Source organism: Mytilus trossulus, chromosome 2 (genome assembly GCF_036588685.1).
Source record: "Mytilus trossulus isolate FHL-02 chromosome 2, PNRI_Mtr1.1.1.hap1, whole genome shotgun sequence".
Taxonomy (NCBI): domain Eukaryota; kingdom Metazoa; phylum Mollusca; class Bivalvia; order Mytilida; family Mytilidae; genus Mytilus; species Mytilus trossulus.
The window spans coordinates 82,595,768-82,620,702 of NC_086374.1; the positions used below are offsets into that span (position 1 = coordinate 82,595,768).

Sequence of the window (24,935 nt, forward strand, 5' to 3'; positions counted from 1 at the left end):
AATTAAATACAGGTCGATATTTAACTTGCCTTGGGTTCATCGAAGTTATGGACATAGTAAAATCACAGATTTCTATTTCAACAAGATTGTTCTCGAACAAAGGAAGGAGTTCGTCATCACAATTGTTGGCTATAATGTATAATGATGTGAACATGGTTCTGAAAGTACATTATGCCAAATTTCCTGTTCCGACATGCATGTTATATATGCCACTGGACAAACACCAAGTATCCCCAAGGGATGTGAATATTTTGCTGGAAAACTATTGAGTATCAAAGTTTCAAATTAATTTCGGGATTTATTTTCCTTCTTGGTATTCATTTTCAATATTCAATAACAGAAGAAAGAATAAACAGTTTGTCCGCTAAATAGGGGTATTCTTGTTATAGTTATATTAAAAAATAGGGATATATGACATTAAATTGGTTCTGTCTTTTTTTTATACATCGTTAAAAAGATGTGTGTTTAAGGTGAACGACACAAGAACCCTGTAATACTAGTACGAGAGTATAGCATGTAAACATTCCTTCTCAATAATATGGTTGTATTGGAAATATTTTCATACAGATTGACAACTCATGGTCCGATATACATGTAATATTTGCCACATGACGCCCATAGTTCTTTCTACCATCATCATCTTATTCTTTGATATTGCTGTAAACATCGATGGTTCACACCAAAACAAAATGGGAGTAATGTACCTTCTGATAGCTTGTCCGTGTTATACACTTGTGAAACTTAATATATAGACGAAATTTCGGTATTGAAATGAATCTACATCTCACAAACAGGATTTTCAAATAACGATTTTGAGCAATCGTTGTAGGTTCATGAATATTCATATGGTGCTTTTCTTTAGCGCCAATTGGAAAAAAACGTATCTTTAAATAAAGTTTGCATTATTAAACATATTCCTCAGAAATCAGTTATCATAAAACCATACAAGTTATGATAAACCTTGATAAAACACAGTTCTGTTATCATAAAACATAAAAGAATGCACTATGTAAATTGGAGTAAAATTATGAGACAGTTCTAAGCACTGTACATGTACTATAGTAAAGTTGTAAGTCTGTTCTGTCACAAAACTTGTAAGCGATGGTCCATGCAGTTATATTCATGTCTGGAAATGTCCCTGGCTGTTTATCCAAAAGATATAGTCTGGTTTTTTTTCTGTTTCCCATCGTTTTTTGAGAAATGCATTTAAGAGTGAATCGTTAACTGGGTAAAGACCAGTGGCAAATATCTCTGTGTATGTTCTGTCGATTTGGGAAGATATTTTCTAATTCATTTGAAAATATCTATATGTGTTTGCAATGTTCAATGCTTGGACTTTGAAAAGGCGCAAATAAAGCTAACTAAATATTATTTTGTTAAAAGAGGTAATACAACAAATTTAATTTTTGAAACAATTAAATAATTTTGTAAACATCGCGTGTGAGGGTTTACACGGAGTTAAAAGAAAAGACAACAGGGCAAATCTGATAAAAAAAAAATCCCGAAAATTAAACTTAAGAACAGTAATTGAAACCCCCTCCTCAAACAAATGTACCTCATGACCTGTATTATGCTGAGGTACAATTTTTTTGGTGAAAAAAATATAGAATGCTGGAAGTGTTTCGATGTGCTATTGGAAAATCCTTTGAAAAAAATGGGTAGGGTTCACCTGGCCACGGCTTAGGTAGCACTTCACAGAAAATATAGTTGCAATTGAGCCACAGAATGTTGAATGACCTTCCAACCCTGGCCTTCTAATACGTTAGGCCAACTGTTAGTGTCATACATGCAAAACTACAGACCTATCTACGGAGTGCTACCATACTCACATGCTACCGATACTAGTATGCTGAAGAAGTAATGAAATTAATAGAACCAGAGCCGGATTTAGTGGGGAATGGCGTTGATAGGAGTTTTTAATAGTCTTGATTTGATTGATTGATATACATGGAAGTTTTACACTGACACAATGACTGGCTATACAACACATAGAAGTTTTTGACGACATTGACTGCCTAAACAGCCCTTTGAGTTTCTCAGTCGGCTATAAAGGGGGAATGACACGGTGTCCGCCCCTTTTGTTGAAAAATAAATATTGATTATGTAGGGAATCACTTGAGAATGATTGGAGCTGGTCCTCTCATGACATTATCAGTTAGTCTCCCCTCTCCTTATATATAAAAAAAAATCTGGATCTGCCACTGAGAACAAGTTTAATAAATTAAAAAAAAGAATGTGTCACTAGTATACACGGATGCCCAATCCGCACTATCATTTTCTATGTTTAACAGACCAGGGACTAGAAAGTCCCTGAGTGGACTGACGGAATGAGGTAATTCTAATTTGGCATTAAATTTAGAAAGATCATATCATTGAGAACATGTGTACTAAGTTTAAAATTGATTGAATATCAACTTCATCAAACACTACCTCGACCAAAAACTTCAACCTGACGCGGGACAGACGGACGAACGAACAAACGAACAGACAGACAAGAAACAATGCTGAGAATGGAACATCCTAAGTATATATTTTTAATCTTTATTTCAAAATTACACCCATAAGGGTCAAGCAATATAAACAAAGGCTCCGTGTTGAAGGCCGTACTTTAACCTATAATGGTTTAATTTTTAAATTGTTATTTGGATGGAGAGTTGTCTCATTGGCACTCACACCACATCTTCCTATATCTATTTGTAAATACAATGTAATATAAGGTAATCTTATACACTCCCAGTCCTGAAACACAAACAAAATTAAAAGTCATCTGATTGCAATCTTATTCCTATTAATACTGATGAAGTCGCTTTATCATTGATTTATAAGATACAAGTTGTGACCTTCGAAATTGTTTTATATTATTTTATTTGTATATTTTCCTATAGACTTTTAAGGTACCTCCGTTGTCTTTAAAAAAATCCCTTCCATAATATCCAAAACTTCATCGTTGATTTGAAAAAAAAAATGATTTTAGATTTTCGATTATCAATTGAAATGAACCTACTAGAGCCTCAACTTCCAAGCGCACGATAATGTCAATCATTACACATCACTTTAACCCTGAATTGACATTCCACAATCGGTCAGTATATAACATCACCTGTGTTTATAGTTACAGGGTATTTCCCGCCGTTGGAAAATCCCGTGCAGTCGACACAATTGATTTTTAACATTCTCTATCATGAGCGAGGTCAAGTTTTAGATCAAGTTAATTACATATATTTTTAACGTTAATTATTTAATTATTAAAAAAAAACGTATCATCATTTCTTTTCTTTTCTTTTTTTTTGCTAGTATAGTAAATAAATCTCAGTCCCGGAATGTAGATACACTTAAAATTAGACCTGGAAGTGTCTTCTTATAAAAGGAGAAACTGTCTTTCACATTAAAATTTAAAAGAATATTATCGCTCAGGCATATTTTAAATTTTGTAATAAGATGATTGATTGTTGGTTGTTTAACTTCCAGTGGCAAATATTCCATAAATGTCAGGACGAACTTAGTTTTAAGATCGAACTCTCAAAAATAATTGAAAAACAGTAATGATGACAGAAGAACTTTAATACGTGTGAAATAACCATCCAATCTTTTAAATATAACTTATTTATATTTCAAAAAGTAACAGATTAGTTTACAAGACGTGCATTGACGTACTTTCATATCTTTAAAATGGAACTTCTTTGTCTAAAAGACAACCCACGAGTTGTCGAAATCCAGTTGCATGCATACTATATACTTACATATGCACATTATGCATCGACGATCGTTGTATTACGTTACATACTGCTATACCAATTGACCCCTGATATCAACTAAGGTTAGAACTTTCTATAGGCCGTTCATTTTATTTTTGTTCCAATAAACGGTTCTTGAATCAATTATAATTTCTGAAGTATTTCCGATGAAAGCATTATTCTCAAATCGTCTTACACAATGATAAAATTGTATTTATACCACAATTGAAAAGTAATTTAATAAAACAAATGACAGATGAACTGATTAATTATAAAGATGAATGTATGTCCATATGCTCATATATATACACATTCGGACTAAAATTCGCAACTTGTCATTATCTCATCGTAGCATATTGTTAATGTTGCTAATATATGCCTTCAACCCCAAGAGGTATAAATGTGCATTTCATTCTGAAAGATTAACGGATCAGCAGGTGATCAAGATCGTTTTAAAAATTCCTATTTGCCAATGAAGTTTAAATGATCTTCTGCCTCAGACATACACATGTATTTTTCAATCATAAAAGTAAACCTTTAACCCCGAGAAATATATAATCTGTTTCTCTCTAAATTTACAGAAACATTATGTGATAAATTTTTGAAAATTCCGTATATCTCAATCGATTAATGATAGTTCTGTAAACTTCTACATATATTACAATCTGTACCTCCAACCGTCCCTCACACTTAACGGATAATACAACGATCAATTAATGATTGAACGTCGCTCACGCATAACGGATTATACAACAGACCTTTTAATAACCGTCGCTCACGCATCACTGGTTCTATCAATGACTCAATACACACCCGTTTTATCGGACAAACGGATAATTCCCTGAGACACGGAAAATCTCCGGAGAACCGCAAAATATTCTGTAAAACGGAAAATCTACGATGAACCTCTATTTATTATCCGTTCCGCGGAGATTGGCCAAAAAACACCGAATATTTTACAAAAATCGCGGTGATTTTCCAAATAGGTCTGCCAGTGTGAGATGCCACTGTATCTAGATTTGGTGTAATGAGGTGACATTTTATCAAGTTTTGGTGTAATGAGGTGATTCTTATCTAGTTTTGGGTGTAATGAGATGCCACTGTATCTAGATTTGGTGTAATGAGGTGACACTTTATCAAGTTATGGTGTAATGAGGTGACAAATATCTACCTTTGGTGTAATGAGGTGACACTTTATCAAGTTTTGGTGTAATGAGATGACACTTTATCAAGTTTTGGTGTAATGAGGTGACAAATATCTATGTTTGGTGTAATGAGATGACACTTTATCAAGTTTTGGTGTAATGAGATGACAGTTTATCAAGGTTTGGTGTAATGAGGTGATACTTTATCTTGTTTTGGTGTAATGAGATGACACTTATCTAGATTTGGTTAGATGAATCAAGTTTTGGTGAAATCAGGTTACAGTTTATCTACCTTTGGTGTAATGAGGTGGCACTTTATCAATTTTTTTATGTAATGAGGCGACAAATATCTACGTTTGGTGTAATGAGATGACACTTTATCAAGGTTTGGTGTAATGAGGTGACACTTTATCAAGTTTTGGTGTAATGAGATGACACTATATCAAGTTTTGGTGTAAAAAGGTGACCCTTATCTACTTTTGGTGTAATGAGATGACACTTTATCAAGTTTTGGTGAAATCAGGTTACAGTTTATCTACCTTTGGAGTACTGAGGTGGCACTTTATCAATTTTTGGTGTAATGAGGCGACAAATATCTACGCTTGGTGTAATGACATGACACTTCATTAAGGTTGGGTATAATGAGGTGTTCTTTATCTAGTTTTAGTGTAATGAGATGACACTGCATCTAGATTTGGTTTGATAAGGTTACACTTTATCAAGTTTTGGTGTAATGAGATGACACTTTATCTTATTTTGTGGTAATGAAAAGACACTGTATCTAGTTTTGGTGTAATGAGTTGACACTTATCTAGATTTGGTATAATGAGATGACACTATATCAAGTTTTGGTGTAAAAAGGTGACCCTTATCTACTTTTGGTGTAATGAGATGACACTTTATCAAGTTTTGGTGAAATCAGGTTACAGTTTATCTACCTTTGGAGTACTGAGGTGGCACTTTATCAATTTTTGGTGTAATGAGGCGACAAATATCTACGCTTGGTGTAATGACATGACACTTCATTAAGGTTGGGTATAATGAGGTGTTCTTTATCTAGTTTTAGTGTAATGAGATGACACTGCATCTAGATTTGGTTTGATAAGGTTACACTTTATCAAGTTTTGGTGTAATGAGATGACACTTTATCTTATTTTGTGGTAATGAAAAGACACTGTATCTAGATTTGGTGTAATGAGTTGACACTTATCTAGATTTGGTGTAAAGAGATGATACTTTATCTAGATTTGGTGTAAAGAGATGACACTTTATCTAGTTTTGGTGTGTAATGAGGTGATACTTTTATCTAATTTGGTGTAATGAGAAGGCACTTTATCTAGGTGTATTGTAATGAGATAACACTTTATTTTGGTTTGGTGTGTAATGAGATGATACTTTATCTAGGTTTGGTGTAATGAGATAACACTTCATTTAGGTTTGGTGTGTAATGAGATGATACTTTATCTAGGTTTGGTGTAATGAGATGACACTTTATCAAATTTTCTGGTAATGAGAAGACACTCTATCTTGGTTTTACTTCAATACAATATAACTTAATGAATGAAATAAAAGAGAATTCTACAAAAAACACAATTTGTATTTGGTTATATCATAATACAATGTATCAAGCATTCACACTATTGCTTAATCATTAACTAAACATTCATTGTGTTTTAATGGCTTCCTTAAACATTCAATAAATGTTTTAATTGAGGATATCCTTTATCAAACATTCAGAGTAGCTACATAGTTCCCTAAATATTCAATAATTCCTATAATTGAGTATCCTATTGATAACAATAGCACACTTTATAGGTTATATCCTTTTGATACTATTTTTATCCAATTCCAATTGGTGGGGTTTTTTTTTGGTTTAAATATGAATAAAGACATATACCTAATCAAATTATAAATAATCCTGCAAGGATTTGAATGTTCAAGAGGCAACCAAAAACATATGAATGCACAAAGTGTGTTTGTCAATTATCAATTTTGTCTGAGTTGATTTTTATGCTCCACCTACGATAGTAGAGGGGCATTATGTTTTCTGGTCTGTGGGTCCATTGGTTCGTTCGTCCGTTCATCCCGCTTCAGGTTAAAGTTTTTGGTCGAGGTAGTTTTTGATGAAGTTGAAGTCAAATCAACTTGAAAATCAGTACACATGTTCCCTTTGCTATGATCTTTCTAATTTCAATGCCAAATAAGAGTTTTTACTACAATTTCCCGGTCCACTGAACATAGAAAATTATAGCGCGAGTGGGGCATCTGTGTACTTGGGACACATTCTTGTTTTTCAATATTTGACCAATATCAGTTTCTTGGATTTAAGTTCCATCTTTTAATAAATTTAGTTTTAATGTACTGTGGATTCATTATTATTCATTGAATACCAGTTTTTTGTAGATTACCCTGGCTCAGGAGGAACTATGAGTTTTATAAAATTGTTCAACAAATTACATAACCATTTAAAGATATATAAATTTACTTTAAAACATCAGACTTAAGACATCAACTATAAAAATATGTATGAGGGATTACAAGCAAACTAATGTCTCTACCGTCATTTACAGAAGGTTTTAAGAGAGATAAATCCTTGCCACAATGATTGATGTTCAATGTACATTAATTATACATTGGTTTATATAATGACATTATAACAACAGAGACTGATTGCAAAATCATATCTTTTAAGATGTTAACTTTACTTAGATTTATGCTACAAGAGTAGATGCCCTATCTTTTGATATGATAAAACAGATTTTTAAAAGCCTTAACTGACCAAGAGGATGTAACTATGTCCATCAAGCATGTTTGAAAGATGACGGTGAACTAGTGTCCAAACCTCTAGTGGCAAATATTACATGTTTATTAAAATGAAAACTTGTCAACTGTTATGAGTAAGAACCATGCATCGGGTCAAACCAACATGCTGAGGTGGGTTATGTAGGAGCTAGTTCACACGGTAACAGTCCATAGGAAGACATGTCACCTTATCTAGACATGTTTATCTACCTCTAATCCAAATAGTATTTGCTCTAACTCCTAGATGCTGAATGTTAGAATGGAAAGATGTAGAACCATTAGAGGATATAGTATGATTGCCGAATGAGACAATTCTCCACCAGAGACAAAATAAGTAGAAGTAGAAGTTGGCAAATACAGTTCAATATATGTGCCTAAATGTTAAGGCTCAATTTGGTACAATAAAATACAAACATACTTGATGGACATAGTTACATCCTCTTGGTCAGTTAAGGCTTTTAAAAATCCAACAAAACTGGTCACAATGTAAATTTTGTTGAAAAATTGGGAGTTTTAATTGGAATTTGTATTAAGAGTCAAATTTACAATTTTCTTTTATTAAATTCTGTCAAAAATAATTATAATAGATATAGGAAGATGTGGTGTGAGTGCCAATGAGACAACTCTCCATCCAAATAACAATTTAAAAAATAAATCTGTTTTATCATATCAAAAGATAGGGCATTTACACTTGTAGCATAAATCTAAGTAAAGTTAACATCTTAAAAGATATGATTTTGCAATCAGTCTCTGTTGTTATAATGTCATTATATAAACCAATGTATAATTAATGTGCATTGAACATCAATCATTGTGGCAAGGATATATCTCTCTTAAAACCTTCTGTAAATCATGGTACAAACATTAGTTTGCTTGTAATCCCTCATACATATTCTTGTAGTTGATGTCTTAAGTCTAATGTTTAAAAGTAAATTTACATATCTTTAAATGGTTATGTAATTTGTTGAACAATTTAAAAAAAACTCACTTTTGAAGGCCTTAATATAGACAGCTATTTGCTATAAAGATCTTTCATTATTGGGTATGATTGACTGCAAGAACTTATACATGTATATAAAAGTTGATTCTGATCTAAATTAGAGCTCTGACATTTGGTGAAATAAATTGACAGGATTATATAGGATCCTCTGTCACTGAAACATCATATACATGGACATGCTTATTATCATGGTACTTATTTCATATCATTATTATCCATCAAATTCTTAATATAAGGGTTAGGAAGCTCATAAATATCATGTGATAGAAGATTGACCAGACAATTTCATCAGGGTACTGTCATAACTGTAAATTCACAAATTATTGAGAGGTTTTTTATTAATTCCAATAATGCGACTGGATGGTTATCGCAATAATAAGAACTTGCATTCTGATAACTGCGCGACAGAATCTGTATGGAGTTTTTTTCTCTCCGAAAACTCAATAATAAATGAACTCAATAATTCTGAATTTACAGCACTAACATGAAAAATGCAAAATAAACTAGTCCTAAAAAATTTGTTTACATTATACGAAGGTTTAGGGTCTTTAGTGTACTGTAAATCAACTAATTAAATAATAAAAAAATATGTAAAACTTTTATTTTTCCTTAACTATTTCAAGAAAATTTGAAAATCGTTGCAACAAAGTGGGCTTTATAAGGTCTATAAAATGTGAAACAAAGTATCTAAGGAAATATGTAAGTTTTCAATAGTCAACATCTGTGTAGTAATATTTGAAGATTAAGAATCTTTATTTTATATTCTGAAACCTATCAAATTGTCAAAGATGATGTTAGAAAAAATTAAGATTCTAAATTTCCCATATTTGATAAGAAAATAGGGTAAGGTTCAATCAGTATTTGCCTGATATAACGATTTAAATGTATACCTAGTTACATGCTAATTATCCTGGCCATGTTCGTGGTAGTGAGGATTTCAGAAAATAATCAAAAACTCAATTTTACTGAAAACTTAAAGAAATGTCATAGCAACAAGAGAGAAAACTAATTATTTCGAGGGGTTTATCTGATCTTGCTATCAAAGTAAAATAAGATTGAAATGATCTATTGTTTGTCTTACGGCAATATTTTAATTTCCTAACCAATGATTAGATTTGAATGACAATGTGTCTACATTCTGACAGTCAATACAATTTTAGCTAGCCGGCTCTTTTAGACTTGACTCAAATATAAATCTTCTGTTTTTCATATTTTCAATTAAGTATATTTTTTAAATTATAATTGTGTATCACAAAATGACTATAACTGTACTCATTTTCAATAATTATGTCTTGTCTTTGAAATTGCACTAGCTATCAAAATCAATGCCATGTCTAAGAATTAGTTTTCACCTTGAACATACAATGAAATTGAAAATGGAAATGGGGAATGTGCCAAAGAAACAACAACCCGGCCATAGAGCAGACAACAGCAAAAGGTCACCAACAGGTCTTCAATGCAACGAGAAATTCCCACACCCGGAGGCATCCTTCAGCTGGCCACAAAACAAATATATACTAGTTCAGTGATAATGAACGCAATACTTAACTCCAAACTGTACACAAGAAACTAAAAGTTAAAATAATACAAGACTAACAAAGGCAAGAGGCTCCTGACACGGGACAGGCCCTAAAATGCGGTGGGGTTAAACATGTTTGTGAGATCTCAACCTCCCCCTATACCTCTAGCCAATGCAGAAAAGTAAATACAATGCTTCTTTCTTGCTCTCTAAATTATATAATGTTCAAGTTCATAAGAAAATTACTTATAAAGGTCTATGGTTCAGCTTTTCACATTGAAGTCCTTTGAGAGTTTAGAAATGTATGAGTCATTTTAAAACTTTAATATAGCCATGTGAGAGATAAGCCATTTCACATGATATGAAATCTAAGCCATTTCAGATGATGTAAAAGCTAAGCCATGTGAAATCTTAGCCATATGAGAGTTTAAAGTCATTTCCTATGCTTATTATCAGAATCAGGTACTTAATGTGCAATTGATTTAGTCTTACATCATAAATTCCCCATATTTGGATAGATAAAACTATTTTAATGGATCTAAACTGATTAAATTATTGATGGTGATATGATACCCGATTCTGTTTGTACTCTTAATCATTCAACATCATGTGTACAACCTCAAAGACAATAATTTTCTTGCATCTCTAGAAATTTTAACTATGAATATTGGCCAGATGATTTTATGTGTTAATTAGAATCAGAAAACACAATAAAGTATCCCTGTCAAATGAGATGTGTATCTAATATATACCTATCAATTAGAATTGTCCACAGTAGTGGTTAGCCTGGGAACAGTATATAAACTTGTATATAATTTACTTATCACTCATACTGGTGCCTGGTTTAACCAATGTAAAAGGATATCTGCTTCAATATCAAATCTATATATATCAAATTCAGTATGAACAAGCCTAGAAAACAAGTTGTCAAGATTAATTACAATCAAAACCAGGGAAAATGAAAGGGTGCCATATAAAACAATTTTTTCGCAGATATAAATCGCAATACCTTTTTTAATCATTTATTTATTGAAGGGATGAAGATTCTGTCTTCAGGGCCATTTTCTGATTAAGATTTGGCCATTCAGTGGGCAGCAAAATCAGAAAATCATGTTCTGAATATAGATTATCCTTTAAGGAAGTCTAAGTTTAATACTGGATAACAACCAATAATTGCAATCTCTGTATATGGATGTGGATATCATTTATCAAATACATCTCAAGTTTCCTGGATCAGAAAACTTTACACTAAGCAATTAGACAGAACTCAATAGAGCTTAACTGAAGAGGAGGTCAAACAATGTTCTAACAATGTTCTTAAGTTATTACAACAGTCAACAGCATTCACATCTTATCAATGATCACCAATCCTAGGTTATGATGCTTCATCAGCAGTTTTAGCAAAGAACAAATTATACATTGATTAAACTTGACTGATAGTCTGTGCTTAATTAACACCTTTTAAACTGATACAGGTATGATCATTGAACAGCATACAAACATGACAAAAATCAATGGTCTATTGAAAGAACTTCCTCATATCTTGATATTTGAACAAACTTAGAGAGCCTGTTATTCGGTGGTTGTTGTTTGTTTATCATGTTTGTTTTTTGTTTATAGTTTTGTCCATAAAACAGGCCATTATTTTTCTTGTTTGCATTAGTTAACATTTGTCTTTTCAGGGCATTCTATAGCTGGCTATGCAGTATAAGTTTTGCACATTTTTGAAGGTCATACAGTTACCTATAGTTTTTTTATTTCCACATCATTTGGTCTCTTGTGTAGAGTTGTCTCATTGGTAATCGCACTACAACTTCTCAATTTTTAAAATTAAACTTCCAAAACCAATGAAGCATGATTTATAGGTACCAAGTTCTTATTCTCCTTGAAAATGAAATACATGTATGTTAAACTTAACAACCAATGATAGGTCTTTCATAAATTGGCTTCTTCAGGAATACTTTTATCAAAATTGTAAAAACAATATACGTTAAAGGTAAAGCTGATACGAAAAATGTTTTAACACAGCTTTAGAGATTCATATTTCAACTTACCAAATTTCTACTGTATCAAAGCCAACTCGGACTAAGTAAAGTACACATGACAGCAGCTTGATCAGCAGATTAAAGATTCTGATCCGCAAGCCTACAAATAAAGAATTGAAATAACTATATATAATCTTCAGACCTACAAATAAAGAATTGCAATAACTTTATATAATCTTCAGACCTACAAATAAAGAATTGCAATAACTATATATAATCTTCAGACCTACAAATATAGAATTGTAATAACTAAATATGATCTTCAGACCTACAAATATAGAATTGTAATAACTAAATATGATCTTCAGACCTACAAATATAGAATTTTAATACTGCAAATTCAGAAATTATTGCAATGCTTTTAGTATTGCAAAAAAATGCAACAGGTTTATAATCGCAATAATTTAAACTCACATTTTGAAATTTTGTATATCATGCAATTAAACAGAATTTTTCTCAATATCGCAAAAATTAAAATCCTTTTTAAGACTCAAATGACAAAATTGCAGTAAAAAAAGCACACAATTATATCTGAATTTACAGTTTCAATAAATATGATCTACATCCCTACAAATAGATTGTAATATCTACTTTCATATTGACAGATAATTGTTATTACTTTAACAATACTTGATAAAAGTACAACACAATCATTTTCTAAATAAAAGTACAGAATATGCTTACCTTGAACATGGCATTATAAGTACTCTCAACTAGACTAATTATCACCTGTTCAAGTTATTATCAAGATATATATGTCAGGTCTCCCACTAGCCAGGGCCTGAACCATTTATACAATGAAACATGAATGTGTCCCCAGTACACAGATGCCCCAGCCGCAATATCATTTTCTATGTTCTGTGGACTGTGAAAATAGGAGAAAATCTCTACTTCGGCAGTAAAATAAGAAAGATCATATCATAAGGAACATTTGTACTTTAAAGTTTCAAGTTGATTGGACTTCAACTTCATCAAAAACTGCCTCGACCAAAAACTTTAACCTTGAAGCGGGACAGACGAACGAAAGGACCAACGGACGAAAAAACAGACGGACGGACACACAGACCAGAAAACATAATGCAATAAATGGCACATTAAAACGTTGCAATTCAAAGATTTTGAGTGCATGGTGCTCACTGGGTGAAAGCTTATAATGTTATCAAAATAAGGAAATCCATCTTGATAATTCGAAATAATTAATTTGAGGATTTTCAATTGACAAGGCCTTCAGAAGTAAATGTAACCTATGTAGATCAGAAGATTAATATAATGACTGAATTATTCCGGTTTTATATATAAAAAAATTGTAATACAGGCAGACCAATAATTACTAAAATAAACAATAACTGTATGGGTTTTGCTCATTGATGAATGTTTTATAGTGAACTTTAGTGCTTACATCAGCTTCATTATGACTCTCAGACTGGTCAATATATCAAATCCCCTTATTTTTATAGCAATACTTTATGAGTTATGTTATAATAAAATTTGAAATTAAGGCCATCAAGAATTGTGGTAACATACATGGTCCAAACTATTTTGTTTTATTCTTATGTCTCTATAAGATCAGAATTGTCATGAAAATTGGGAACAGCCAAACATTTTTAAGGTATTTCATACGCTTTGACCTATAAAAATACTGTATTTGACCTATAGATAAGAATCAAAATAATTCCTTTATGGTAGGCATAATATTTGTCGATATTTTACACCTCCCTCACTAAAGGAATTGTTTCTTAAATGTCACTGAGTATCTGATGTTTACACACGAGATGTAGAGTTTAGCAAAGGACTGTACAGGACAAAAACAAGGTCAATGTAATCTAATAGTGACAGCGGACACTTCCCTTGATACATTTTTATAAGCCTCCCAGAATATAAGAAATGTCTGAAAAATTACAATCTAAAAATAAGAAGATTTGGTGTAAAAGCCAATGAGTCTCTCCCCCTGAGACCAAATGAGTTAGAAGTTTACAACTATAGATCTCTGTATGGCCTTCAACAATGAGTTAGAAGTTTACAACTATAGATCTCTGTATGGCCTTCAACAATGAGTAAGAAGTTTACAACTACAGATCTCTGTATGGCCTTCAACAATGAGTTAGAAGTTTACAACTACAGATCTCTGTATGACCTTCAACAATGAGTAAGAAGTATACAACTACAGATCTATGTATGGCCTTCAATAATGAGTTAGAAGTTTACCACTACAGATCTCTGTATGGCCTTCAACAATGAGTTAGAAGTTTACCACTACAGATCTCTGTATGGCCTTCAACAATGAGTTAGAAGTTTACCACTACAGATCTCTGTATGGCCTTCAACAATGAGTTAGAAGTTTACCACTACAGATCTCTGTATGGCCTTCAACAATGAGTTAGAAGTTTACCACTATAGATCTCTGTATGACCTTCAACAATGAGTTAGAAGTTTACAACTATAGATCTCTGTATGGCCTTCAACAATGAGTTAGAAGTTTACAACTATAGATCTCTGTATGGCCTTCAACAATGAGTTAGAAGTTTACAACTACAGATCTCTGTATGGCCTTCAACAATGAGTTAGAAGTTTACAACTATAGATCTCTGTATGGCCTTCAACAATGAGTTAGAAGTTTACAACTATACATCTCTGTATGGCCTTCAACAATGAGCAGTTAGTTGCAAGTTGACCATACAATATAAGCTAAGCAAATTCTATTATCTGTCAGGGTACATTAGACTCTTCTAGATAATAATTGGAACACATACTTTATCTTGTATATTGCATGTAAATTTATAAGATCTTTGAACTCAAAACCCTATAAATGTCAGCATTTGAACCCTGGAACATAATGGTTATTTTTTCCTGGTCCTACGACATTAAATACATAAAATCCTTTTATGTGGTCCAGTATCTGTGTTATATTGTTGTAATATTATGATAGTTGATATTAATATCAATATCAATTAAAGAGAATCAATAATAATATGACAAAAACTGACCAGTATTCTGGACTAACAGCTGTCACTGAATACAGTCAATTAACAACAAATCATACAATATCCTTGTAATGTTATAGTATTGACCTCATGCTTGGAATGACTTATAACAATATACAGTAGTACCTCTTGAGACTACAAAATTTGAAATCAGTTTTAAGAACCAATAAGACAATTATCAACCAGATTTCAACTGATATGGATGTCAGCATTACTATAGGCCACTATAATAATGGCCGCAAACAATGAGCAAATCCCATACCGTCTAATAAGATAAAAAAAAAAAAAAGGCCATGAAAGGAGAAAATGCAAAATAGTTCAATCCCCCCCCTCCCCCCCAAAAAAAAATACCAAACCAAAAACATTCTTAAAATGTATAATCTTATTTCTAGTTTCTGAATGCTTTATGGCTTGGCATGTTGTAAGATACCATAAATTCATAATTTAATGCATGCATTTTATTATTAACATTAATAAACCTTGACCCCTAGCAAAATTGAATATAAACACTCTGATCTCAAAATTGTGATGACGGAAAATAACGACTGAAATTAGAATGAGTTTTATTATAGTAATGCCACTCTGATGATGTTGCATATTTTGCATTAATATAAACATTCCAAAAATTTCTGAATAAACAGTACATTTGTACTTGTCTAGTAAAAGACTTTTATACAAAATAAGGTTACTCAGTATGATTGCCAATGAAACAACTACCATTCAAAGACCAAGAGATAAGGATATAAAACTGGTTTTCCTGTTTGAATGGTTTTACACTAGTAATTATTGGGGCCCTTCATAGCTTGTTGTTCATTGTGAGCCAAGGCTCTGTGTTGAAGGCCGTGCATTGACCTATAATGGTTTACTTTTTTTAAATTGTTATTTGGATGGAGAGTTGTCCCATTGGCACTCACACCACATCTTCCTATATCTAGATACAGAAGAAAAATAAATAAATGTGGTATGATTGCAAATGAGACACAAAGACCTAGGATAAAAAAAACCTAGCTACAGTAGAAAAATAAATAAATGTGGTATGATTGCCAATGAGATACAAAGACCAAGGACAGGTCATTGAACAATCCCTGATGTCATTTGTTTTTTTTATTCCCATTGTAAATACTAATTTATTTCTCTTCTATTCTTTGTATGACAATAATCAAATTATTCTCGAGAAGATGTTCATAAGACAATAATTTAAATATATAGAATACAAATAGTCGCTATCGATAAAAGTAAACTGATGTAATAAAAGATGCCAAAAAAGATCCAATAAAAAAGAATGTATAATATGAATAATACTGTGGATTCATTATTATTTGTTGGATACCAATTTTTCGTGGATTTCGTGTGAACAGGTGAACCACAAAATTAAATGTTCAACGAATGGCACATTTTCTATAGGTTTGTATGCAGACTTCGGCATAACCACGAAATTGAATATCCACGAACATATGATTTTTCCTTCATCCACGAAAATTGGTACCCACGAAAATAAATGAATCTACAGTAGATAGTGGAGAATAGGTAACCTTTTATGAGACAGCAACCCAATTATTAACAGATAGATCATATAAACAGACGATCAGAGACAGCAACCCAATTATAAACAGAAATCATATAAACAGACCAAGAGAGACAGCAACCCAATTATCAACAGAAAGATGATATAAACAGACGGTGAGAGACAGCAACCGAATTATTAACAGAAAGATCATATAAACAGACAGTGAGAGACAGCAACCCAATTATTAACAGAAAGATCATATAAACAGACGGTGAGAGACAGCAACCGAATTATTAACAGAAAGATCATATAAACAGACGATCAGAGACAGCAACCCAATTATTAACAGAAATCATGTAAACAGACCAAGAGAGACAGCAACCCAATTATTAACAGAAAGATCATATGAACAGATGGTGAGAGACAGCAACCCAATCATTAACAGAAAGGTCATATAAACAGACAGTGAGAGACAGCAACCCATTTATTAACAGAAAGATCATATAAACAGACAGTGAGAGACAGCAACCCAATCATTAACAGAAAGGTCATATAAACAGACAGTGAGAGACAGCAACCCATTTATTAACAGAAAGATCATATAAACAGAAGGTGAGAGACAGCAACCCAATTATTAACAGAAAGGTCATATAAACAGACAGTGAGAAACAGCAACCCAATCATTAACAGAAAGGTCATATAAACAGACAGTGAGAGACAGCAACCCAATCATTAACAGAAAGATCATATAAACAGACAGTGAGAAACAGCAACCCAATCACTAACAGAAAGATCATATAAACAGACAGTGAGAAACAGCAACCCAATTATTAACAGAAAGGTCATATAAACAGACAGTGAGAAACAGCAACCCAATTATTAACAGAAAGGTCATATAAACAGACAGTGAGAAACAGCAACCCAATTATTAACAGATAGATCATATAAACAGACGATCAGAGACAGCAACCCAATTATTAACAGATAGATCATATAAACAGACAATGAGAGACAGCAACCCAATTATCAACAGAAAGATGATATAAACAGACGGTGAGAGACAGCAACCGAATTATTAACAGAAAGATCATATAAACAGACAGTGAGAGACAGCAACCCAATTATTAACAGAAAGATCATATAAACAGACGGTGAGAGACAGCAACCGAATTATTAACAGAAAGATCATATAAACAGACGATCAGAGACAGCAACCCAATTATTAACAGAAATCATGTAAACAGACCAAGAGAGACAGCAACCCAATTATTAACAGAAAGATCATATGAACAGATGGTGAGAGACAGCAACCCAATCATTAACAGAAAGGTCATATAAACAGACAGTGAGAGACAGCAACCCATTTATTAACAGAAAGATCATATAAACAGACAGTGAGAGACAGCAACCCAATCATTAACAGAAAGGTCATATAAACAGACAGTGAGAGACAGCAACCCATTTATTAACAGAAAGATCATATAAACAGAAGGTGAGAGACAGCAACCCAATTATTAACAGAAAGGTCATATAAACAGACAGTGAGAAACAGCAACCCAATCATTAACAGAAAGGTCATATAAACAGACAGTGAGAGACAGCAACCCAATCATTAACAGAAAGATCATATAAACAGACAGTGAGAAACAGCAACCCAATCACTAACAGAAAGATCATATAAACAGACAGTGAGAAACAGCAACCCAATTATTAACAGAAAGGTCATATAAACAGACAGTGAGAAACAGCAACCCAATTATTAACAGAAAGGTCATATAAACAGACAGTGAGAAACAGCAACCCAATTATTAACAGAAAGGTCATATAAACAGACAGTGAGAAACAGCAACCCAATTATTAACAGAAAGGTCATATAAACAGACAGTGAGAAACAGCAACCCAATTATTAACAGAAAGGTCATATAAACAGACAGTGAGAAACAGCAACCCAATCATTAACAGAAAGATCATATAAACAGACAGTGAGAGACAGCAACCCAATTATTAACAGAAAGGTCATATAAACAGACAGTGAGAAACAGCAACCCAATTATTAACAGAAAGGTCATATAAACAGACAGTGAGAAACAGCAACCCAATTATTAACAGAAAGGTCATATAAAAAGACAGTGAGAGACAGCAACCCAATTATTAACAGAAAGGTCATATAAACAGACAATGAGAGACAGCAACCCAATTATTAACAGAAAGATCATATAAACAGACAATGAGAGACAGCAACCCAATTATTAACAGAAAGATCATATAAACAGACAGTGAGAAACAGCAACCCAATTATTAACAGAAAGATCATATAAACAGACAGTGAGAAACAGCAACCCAATCACTAACAGAAAGATCATATAAACAGACAGTGAGAAACAGCAACCCAATTATTAACAGAAAGGTCATATAAACAGACAGTGAGAAACAGCAACCCAATTATTAACAGAAAGGTCATATAAAAAGACAGTGAGAGACAGCAACCCAATTATTAACAGAAAGATCATATAAACAGACGATGAGAGACAGCAACCGAATTATTAACAGAAAGGTCATATAAACAGACAATGAGAGACAGCAACCCAATTATTAACAGAAAGATCATATAAACAGACGGTGAGAGACAGCACCCCAATTATTAACAGAAAGATCATATAAACAGACAATGAGAGACAGCAACCCAATTATTAACAGAAAGATCATATAAACAGACGGTGAGAGACAGCACCCCAATTATTAACAGAAAGATCATATAAACAGACAATGAGAGACAGCAACCCAATTATTAACAGAAAGATCATATAAACAGACAGTGAGAAACAGCAACCCAATTATTAACAGAAAGATCATATAAACAGACAATGAGAAGCAGCAACCCAATTATTAACAGAAAGATCATATAAACAGACAATGAGAAGCAGCAACCCAATTATTAACAGAAAGATCATATAAACAGACAATGAGAGACAGCAACCCAATTATTAACAGAAAGATCATATAAACAGACAGTAAGAAACAGCAACCCAATTATTAACAGAAAGATCATATAAACAGACAGTGAGAAACAGCAACCCAATTATTAACAGAAAGATTATACATGTATAAACAGACAGTCAGACCTATCCTCTTTTAGAATCTTGATGTTAATTACTAGTTTATCCATTTCATTTGAATTCTAATGGAAAGTTGTTTATCTTCTTATTTTTATTTGAGTTTCATCTTTTATAAGTCAAAGTTCGATTTTGGAAATTTCAAACCATACAAACAAGAAAACTGTGACTTATTTATGCTATGAAAACTGAATACAATGGAATTGGCATCAATCATATGTAGCTTACATATTATTGGATGGAAAAGTGTATTCATTACTGAATGTCTAGAAGTTAGCGTAAGGATGACAAAATTCTGATTAGCCTTTTACAGTGTTAACTAACCAATGTTCTTTAAGCTATATTTGATCTTTTATAGCGGCTTTAGATGTAGACTTGGAACCTTAGTGTCTAAAGTCAATTTAGCTATCCCCAATAGCTGCAGCTTATCAGCAGACAACATTACTATATATATTCATTATGTAATTACCAATGGTTGTAGCTTGGGAATTCAACTTAACTTCTATATGGTGTCAAATACTCAAAAGAAACTGGTAGATTTCTCTGTAGTGCTCTGAATTATCACTTGGCATTTGTGTTATATATTTCACAATCACAGGGGTACATTTCATAAGACCAAATTATAGGCTCTGTTGTTTAGCTAAATCTCAAACTAGTAGTAAATGGCTGATAGTATATTAAATCAAGTGATAATTACGATAATAACAAAATATTTTTTTATTTTTCTAATTTACACGACATCTAAATTAGCATCAATTTTAACCTTCCAACAAATTCTATGAAAACATGTAGATTTCTATTCATGACAGTACTTTTGTTATAACATTACTTAATTGACTAATTTGATTATTTAACCCTGCACTCTTATGTTACCTTGGCCTTAATTTGTTGAAATTCAGAAAATTTGTCAAACTTCAACAATATTCTTTTATTTTGTTGATGAAATAGGTCCCATAATTTTGAAGGATGAAAGAAGAAATTTAGAATTGTTTCAAGGATGTTATGGTCAAGGGAGATAACTTGTTTACTTTTTAGAACCAACCAGTACATACAAAACACAACAATCACAGAATGATATCTTACTTGATCTTTGGTTTTTGATGAAATAAAGCTGTAACTTCTCCTTTAGTGACTTCTCATTGGTGAAAAATTCTACTCTCACTCTGAAAAATATCATAAAAACAATGTTAGTCGGGTGCATTTTCATGGCATGTAGTTACTAAATTAAGCTAATGATCACATTACACAAATGTAAAACTTAGGTGGTAAGATTACTACCTGTAACTAGAAATAAGCCTTTAAAAAAAGTGAAGCAATCTTAATCAATGCCTTTTTTGGTGGGACAGTTCAGGTTTTGAGGGAAAATGTCACATGTATGCACAGAAAGTGTAGGAGACGAATTTCACTATCTTTTTATATGCAAGTCTCCTCAACTGGTTATTTTTAGAGAACAACATGTTATTAGTTATTATATGAAGCATCCAAGTAAGCAGAAATTATCTGTTATGTTATCTTACTGCAATGTTAGTTTATATAGACAGGTGGCATCTTTTATAAAAAATCAGAATAACTTATTGTAATATATGTATATAAATTTGTATTTTTTTTTTTTTTAAATTTATTGTTATTTTTTTTATGTTTTTTTACTTTGTTTTTTTAATGTTACTTTTGTATCATAAATCATGTTTATCATTGTATATGTACCTCATGTTACACATATATGTGTCTGAGGGTTGCTTAAAAATAAAAAAAAAAATCTTGCAAAAAATCAAAAAAATCTTGAAAGGGTAGGATGCAGGGTTCTGATTTTCAAAATGCAATAGCAAGCTTTTGATTATATTCAATTTGCTTGTTTGTTTTATGTTGTTTATTGTTTTTGTTTTGTTATTTGTTTTCATTTCAATGTTTGGATGTTTTTGTTATGGTTTTTTTAGAGAGTCTTTGTGTACGTGTCTAGTTCTTGTCTATCCATTAAAGTATCGATGAAGTTAATCAATGTATAAAGCTTTAATATAAAATACTATTTAATAAGACCATCAATGCTACAATACAAATATGTAGCAAATATTGTATATACAAATACTTTTGAATGAGTGTATTATATGCTTCTGATATAGGATCCTGAGGTCACTATAACGGTTAATATAACCATCCATTTAAAATATTAGAAGAACAAAATCATTACAAGTTAGATAGCAACACAACAAAAACAACCTTAAGTCAACATATAATCTTCAACAATTGAAAAATGTCTATACCATATGTCAAAATGTAATTCTCCTCAAATCTTGACATTCTCTGAATGAAATGAGTTATGAGTCCATACCCGTAGCCAGGGGGGTTCAGGGGGTTTGTCCCCCCTTGAAAACAAATAAGCACTGTTCTGTTTGAATTGTGACTGTTAAAGTCGAGTTTGTGAGTCCAACAAACCCCCCCCCCCCCCCCCCCCCCCCCTTGGAAATTCCTGGCTACAGGCCTGAGGACGACTCAAAATTTTCTGACTTATAATGACAGGTATATAAAAATATTCTTTGAAAACAGAAATTCAAGGTAAATAAGCTTGTTTCAAGTTCTATATATCTTATAAGAATAATATATATAAATAAGAATATGCATGTGGTATGATTGTCAACGAGAGAACTATCCACCGAATAAGTGGTATGATTGTCAACGAGAGAACTATCCACCGAATAAGTGGTATGATTGTCAACGAGAGAACTATCCACCGAATAAGTGGTATGATTGTCAACGAGAGAACTATCCACCGAATAAGTGGTATGATTGTCAACGAGAGAACTATCCACCGAATAAGTGGTATGATTGTCAATGAGAGAACTATCCACCTAATAAGTGGTATGATTGTCAAGGAGAGAACTATCCACCGAATAAGTGGTATGATTGTCAACGAGAGAACTATCCACGAATAAGTGGTATGATTGTCAACGAGAGAACTACCCATGAATAAGTGGTATGATTGTCAACGAGAGAACTATCCACCGAATAAGTGGTATGATTGTCAACGAGAGAACTATCCACCGAATAAGTGGTATGATTGTCAACAAGAGAACTATCCACCTAATAAGAATAAGTGGTATGATTGTCAACGAGAGAACTATCCACCATAGTCAAAATGAATTGGATGTAAGCAATTATAGGTCACGTACTGTAAAGCTATATTTTAAAACTATATTCAATTGTATATATCACTTATATGTATATGAGGGATGTACATTTTATTGTCTCAACAAACTTGTCACTAAAAATATCATTTATTAAAATACAAAAGATAAGCATTTGACCATCAAAAACTCCTTTCATATTTAAATTACAGTTGTTACGGCAACTAGATGCTGTCATGGTCACTGCTTATTTATAGCTATTTTTGTTGATAATTTTCTAACATTACTCTATGAGTATTTATAATGCACAACTTTTGAATTTCTTGAGCAGAAATTCAGAAATAAATCTTCATGGTTTATGAAATATAAAGACAAAGATGAATCACTAGAAAAAATTCAACTATTCATTTTTGAAAATTTTAGGATCTCAAACTGACTGCATTGATTCTGAAAGAATACTTTGCATGCAAATTTTGCAGTTAACCTGCATTGAATGAAATTCACATGGAACATTCATTTCAATACAATTTTATACAGAAAATGATGTTTTTACAGAAAAGATTTCCGATTTTCAACTCTAATTGCAATTAACTTCCATATTAGTTCACACAGACATTATTTTGTTCAAAGAAAAATTAAAATAACATGGAAAATACATTTAATCTATGGTATTGGCAATGACAGATGTTGACTTTTTTAACGAGTATTTAAAGTCAGATCTGGTGAAATGTGAAATCGTAAAACAATGAGGACAACATTAAAAAAAAAAACTTACTTTGGTGGTGGAGGAATATTATCAGAAGTAGCAGATAATTTAAGAACTCCGCTGTTTCTATGTGGCGATCGCCTCCGTCGATTGTTCATATTTTGTTCGTTAGAATATTTGTGGTGGTATATCCATGGGTTTGACATTACGTAATGTTGTCCTGACTTTTAAGTTATCCATTCTTGCATAATTCGGTGCAAAGTTTACATAAAACCATGAAAACTGCACTTTGTAAATCAATAACAATACAATACATTGTTTAAAACAGCAACAACAGTTAATAATTAAACATCATTATTAAATATTTATACTTTCGTGACAGTCATTCGATCAATTTGTTGATTTGTTAATATCCAAATCATTTAAAACTCTGGAATATCAAGTTGAATTTTTTATTTCCTCTTAATTTCTTGATCAAAAGAATCTGTTTTACCTATTTTCACAATAAACAATGTAACATGTGTTTATATCTAAAACTAACAATCAATAGCATAGACATCTTGCTTAAAAAATATCAGGTATCCATTATTAACCTGGATGTTATATGAAGACTGTTGTGAAAAATTATTTTCTATTGAAACAGAGCAATCAGCTATTGACTTGAAAAACGAACCTATCTTAGTGATATATAACACTGCTTGTATAAATCAATAGGCCATCATCCAATAAACTGTCCTCAACAGGTAAAACACAGAGATATTTATCTTTATCTTATTAATAATGATTGTAAGATACAGACAGGATTTCATGGTACTAATAATATTAATTGGGGATTAGTCTGGAACAATTAGTGGATGCTGTGTATTGTCTGTGTTAATTATTAACAGGTGCTCATTGGTGGGAGTATGAACATCTTAGATCTATATCATATAGGTCTAACCCTGAAGCTTACTTTTGGAGAATAAGTTTATATTATTGAAAAATAAATATTAATAAATATTCTCATTGATTGTTGCAAGATCCTACTCTCAAATCATTTCAGAAATAATTAAAGACACAAAAAAATGGTGTACAACTAGACAACGAACCATGTCAGACTTTAAACATCAAAATTAGGTTGTTAGTTTTCTCGTTTGGATTGTTTTACATTTGTCATTTCAGGACCTTTTGTAGCTGACTTTGCAGTATGGGCTTTGCTCATTGTTAAAGGCTGTACAGTGACCTATAGTTGTTAATTTCTGTGTCATGTGGGACGTGTGGAGAG

General features: G+C 32.1%; 1 protein-coding gene across 2 annotated transcripts in view; it reads right to left on the reverse strand.

The window, feature by feature from the left end:
• Positions 1-24,306, reverse strand: part of LOC134708149 (potassium channel subfamily T member 2-like) — a 94,364-nt gene extending 70,058 nt beyond the window's left edge. For both annotated transcript variants that reach the window (XM_063568470.1, XM_063568468.1), the window contains exons 1-3: positions 23,741-24,306; positions 20,930-21,009; positions 12,255-12,345 (exon numbers count right to left, since the gene is read on the reverse strand). In XM_063568470.1, coding sequence (XP_063424540.1) covers positions 12,255-12,345; positions 20,930-21,009; positions 23,741-23,877 — 308 coding nt within the window. In that variant the 5' untranslated portion in view covers positions 23,878-24,306. The remainder of the gene's footprint in view (positions 1-12,254; positions 12,346-20,929; positions 21,010-23,740) is intronic.
• Between the last annotated feature and the right edge of the window lie 629 nt (positions 24,307-24,935).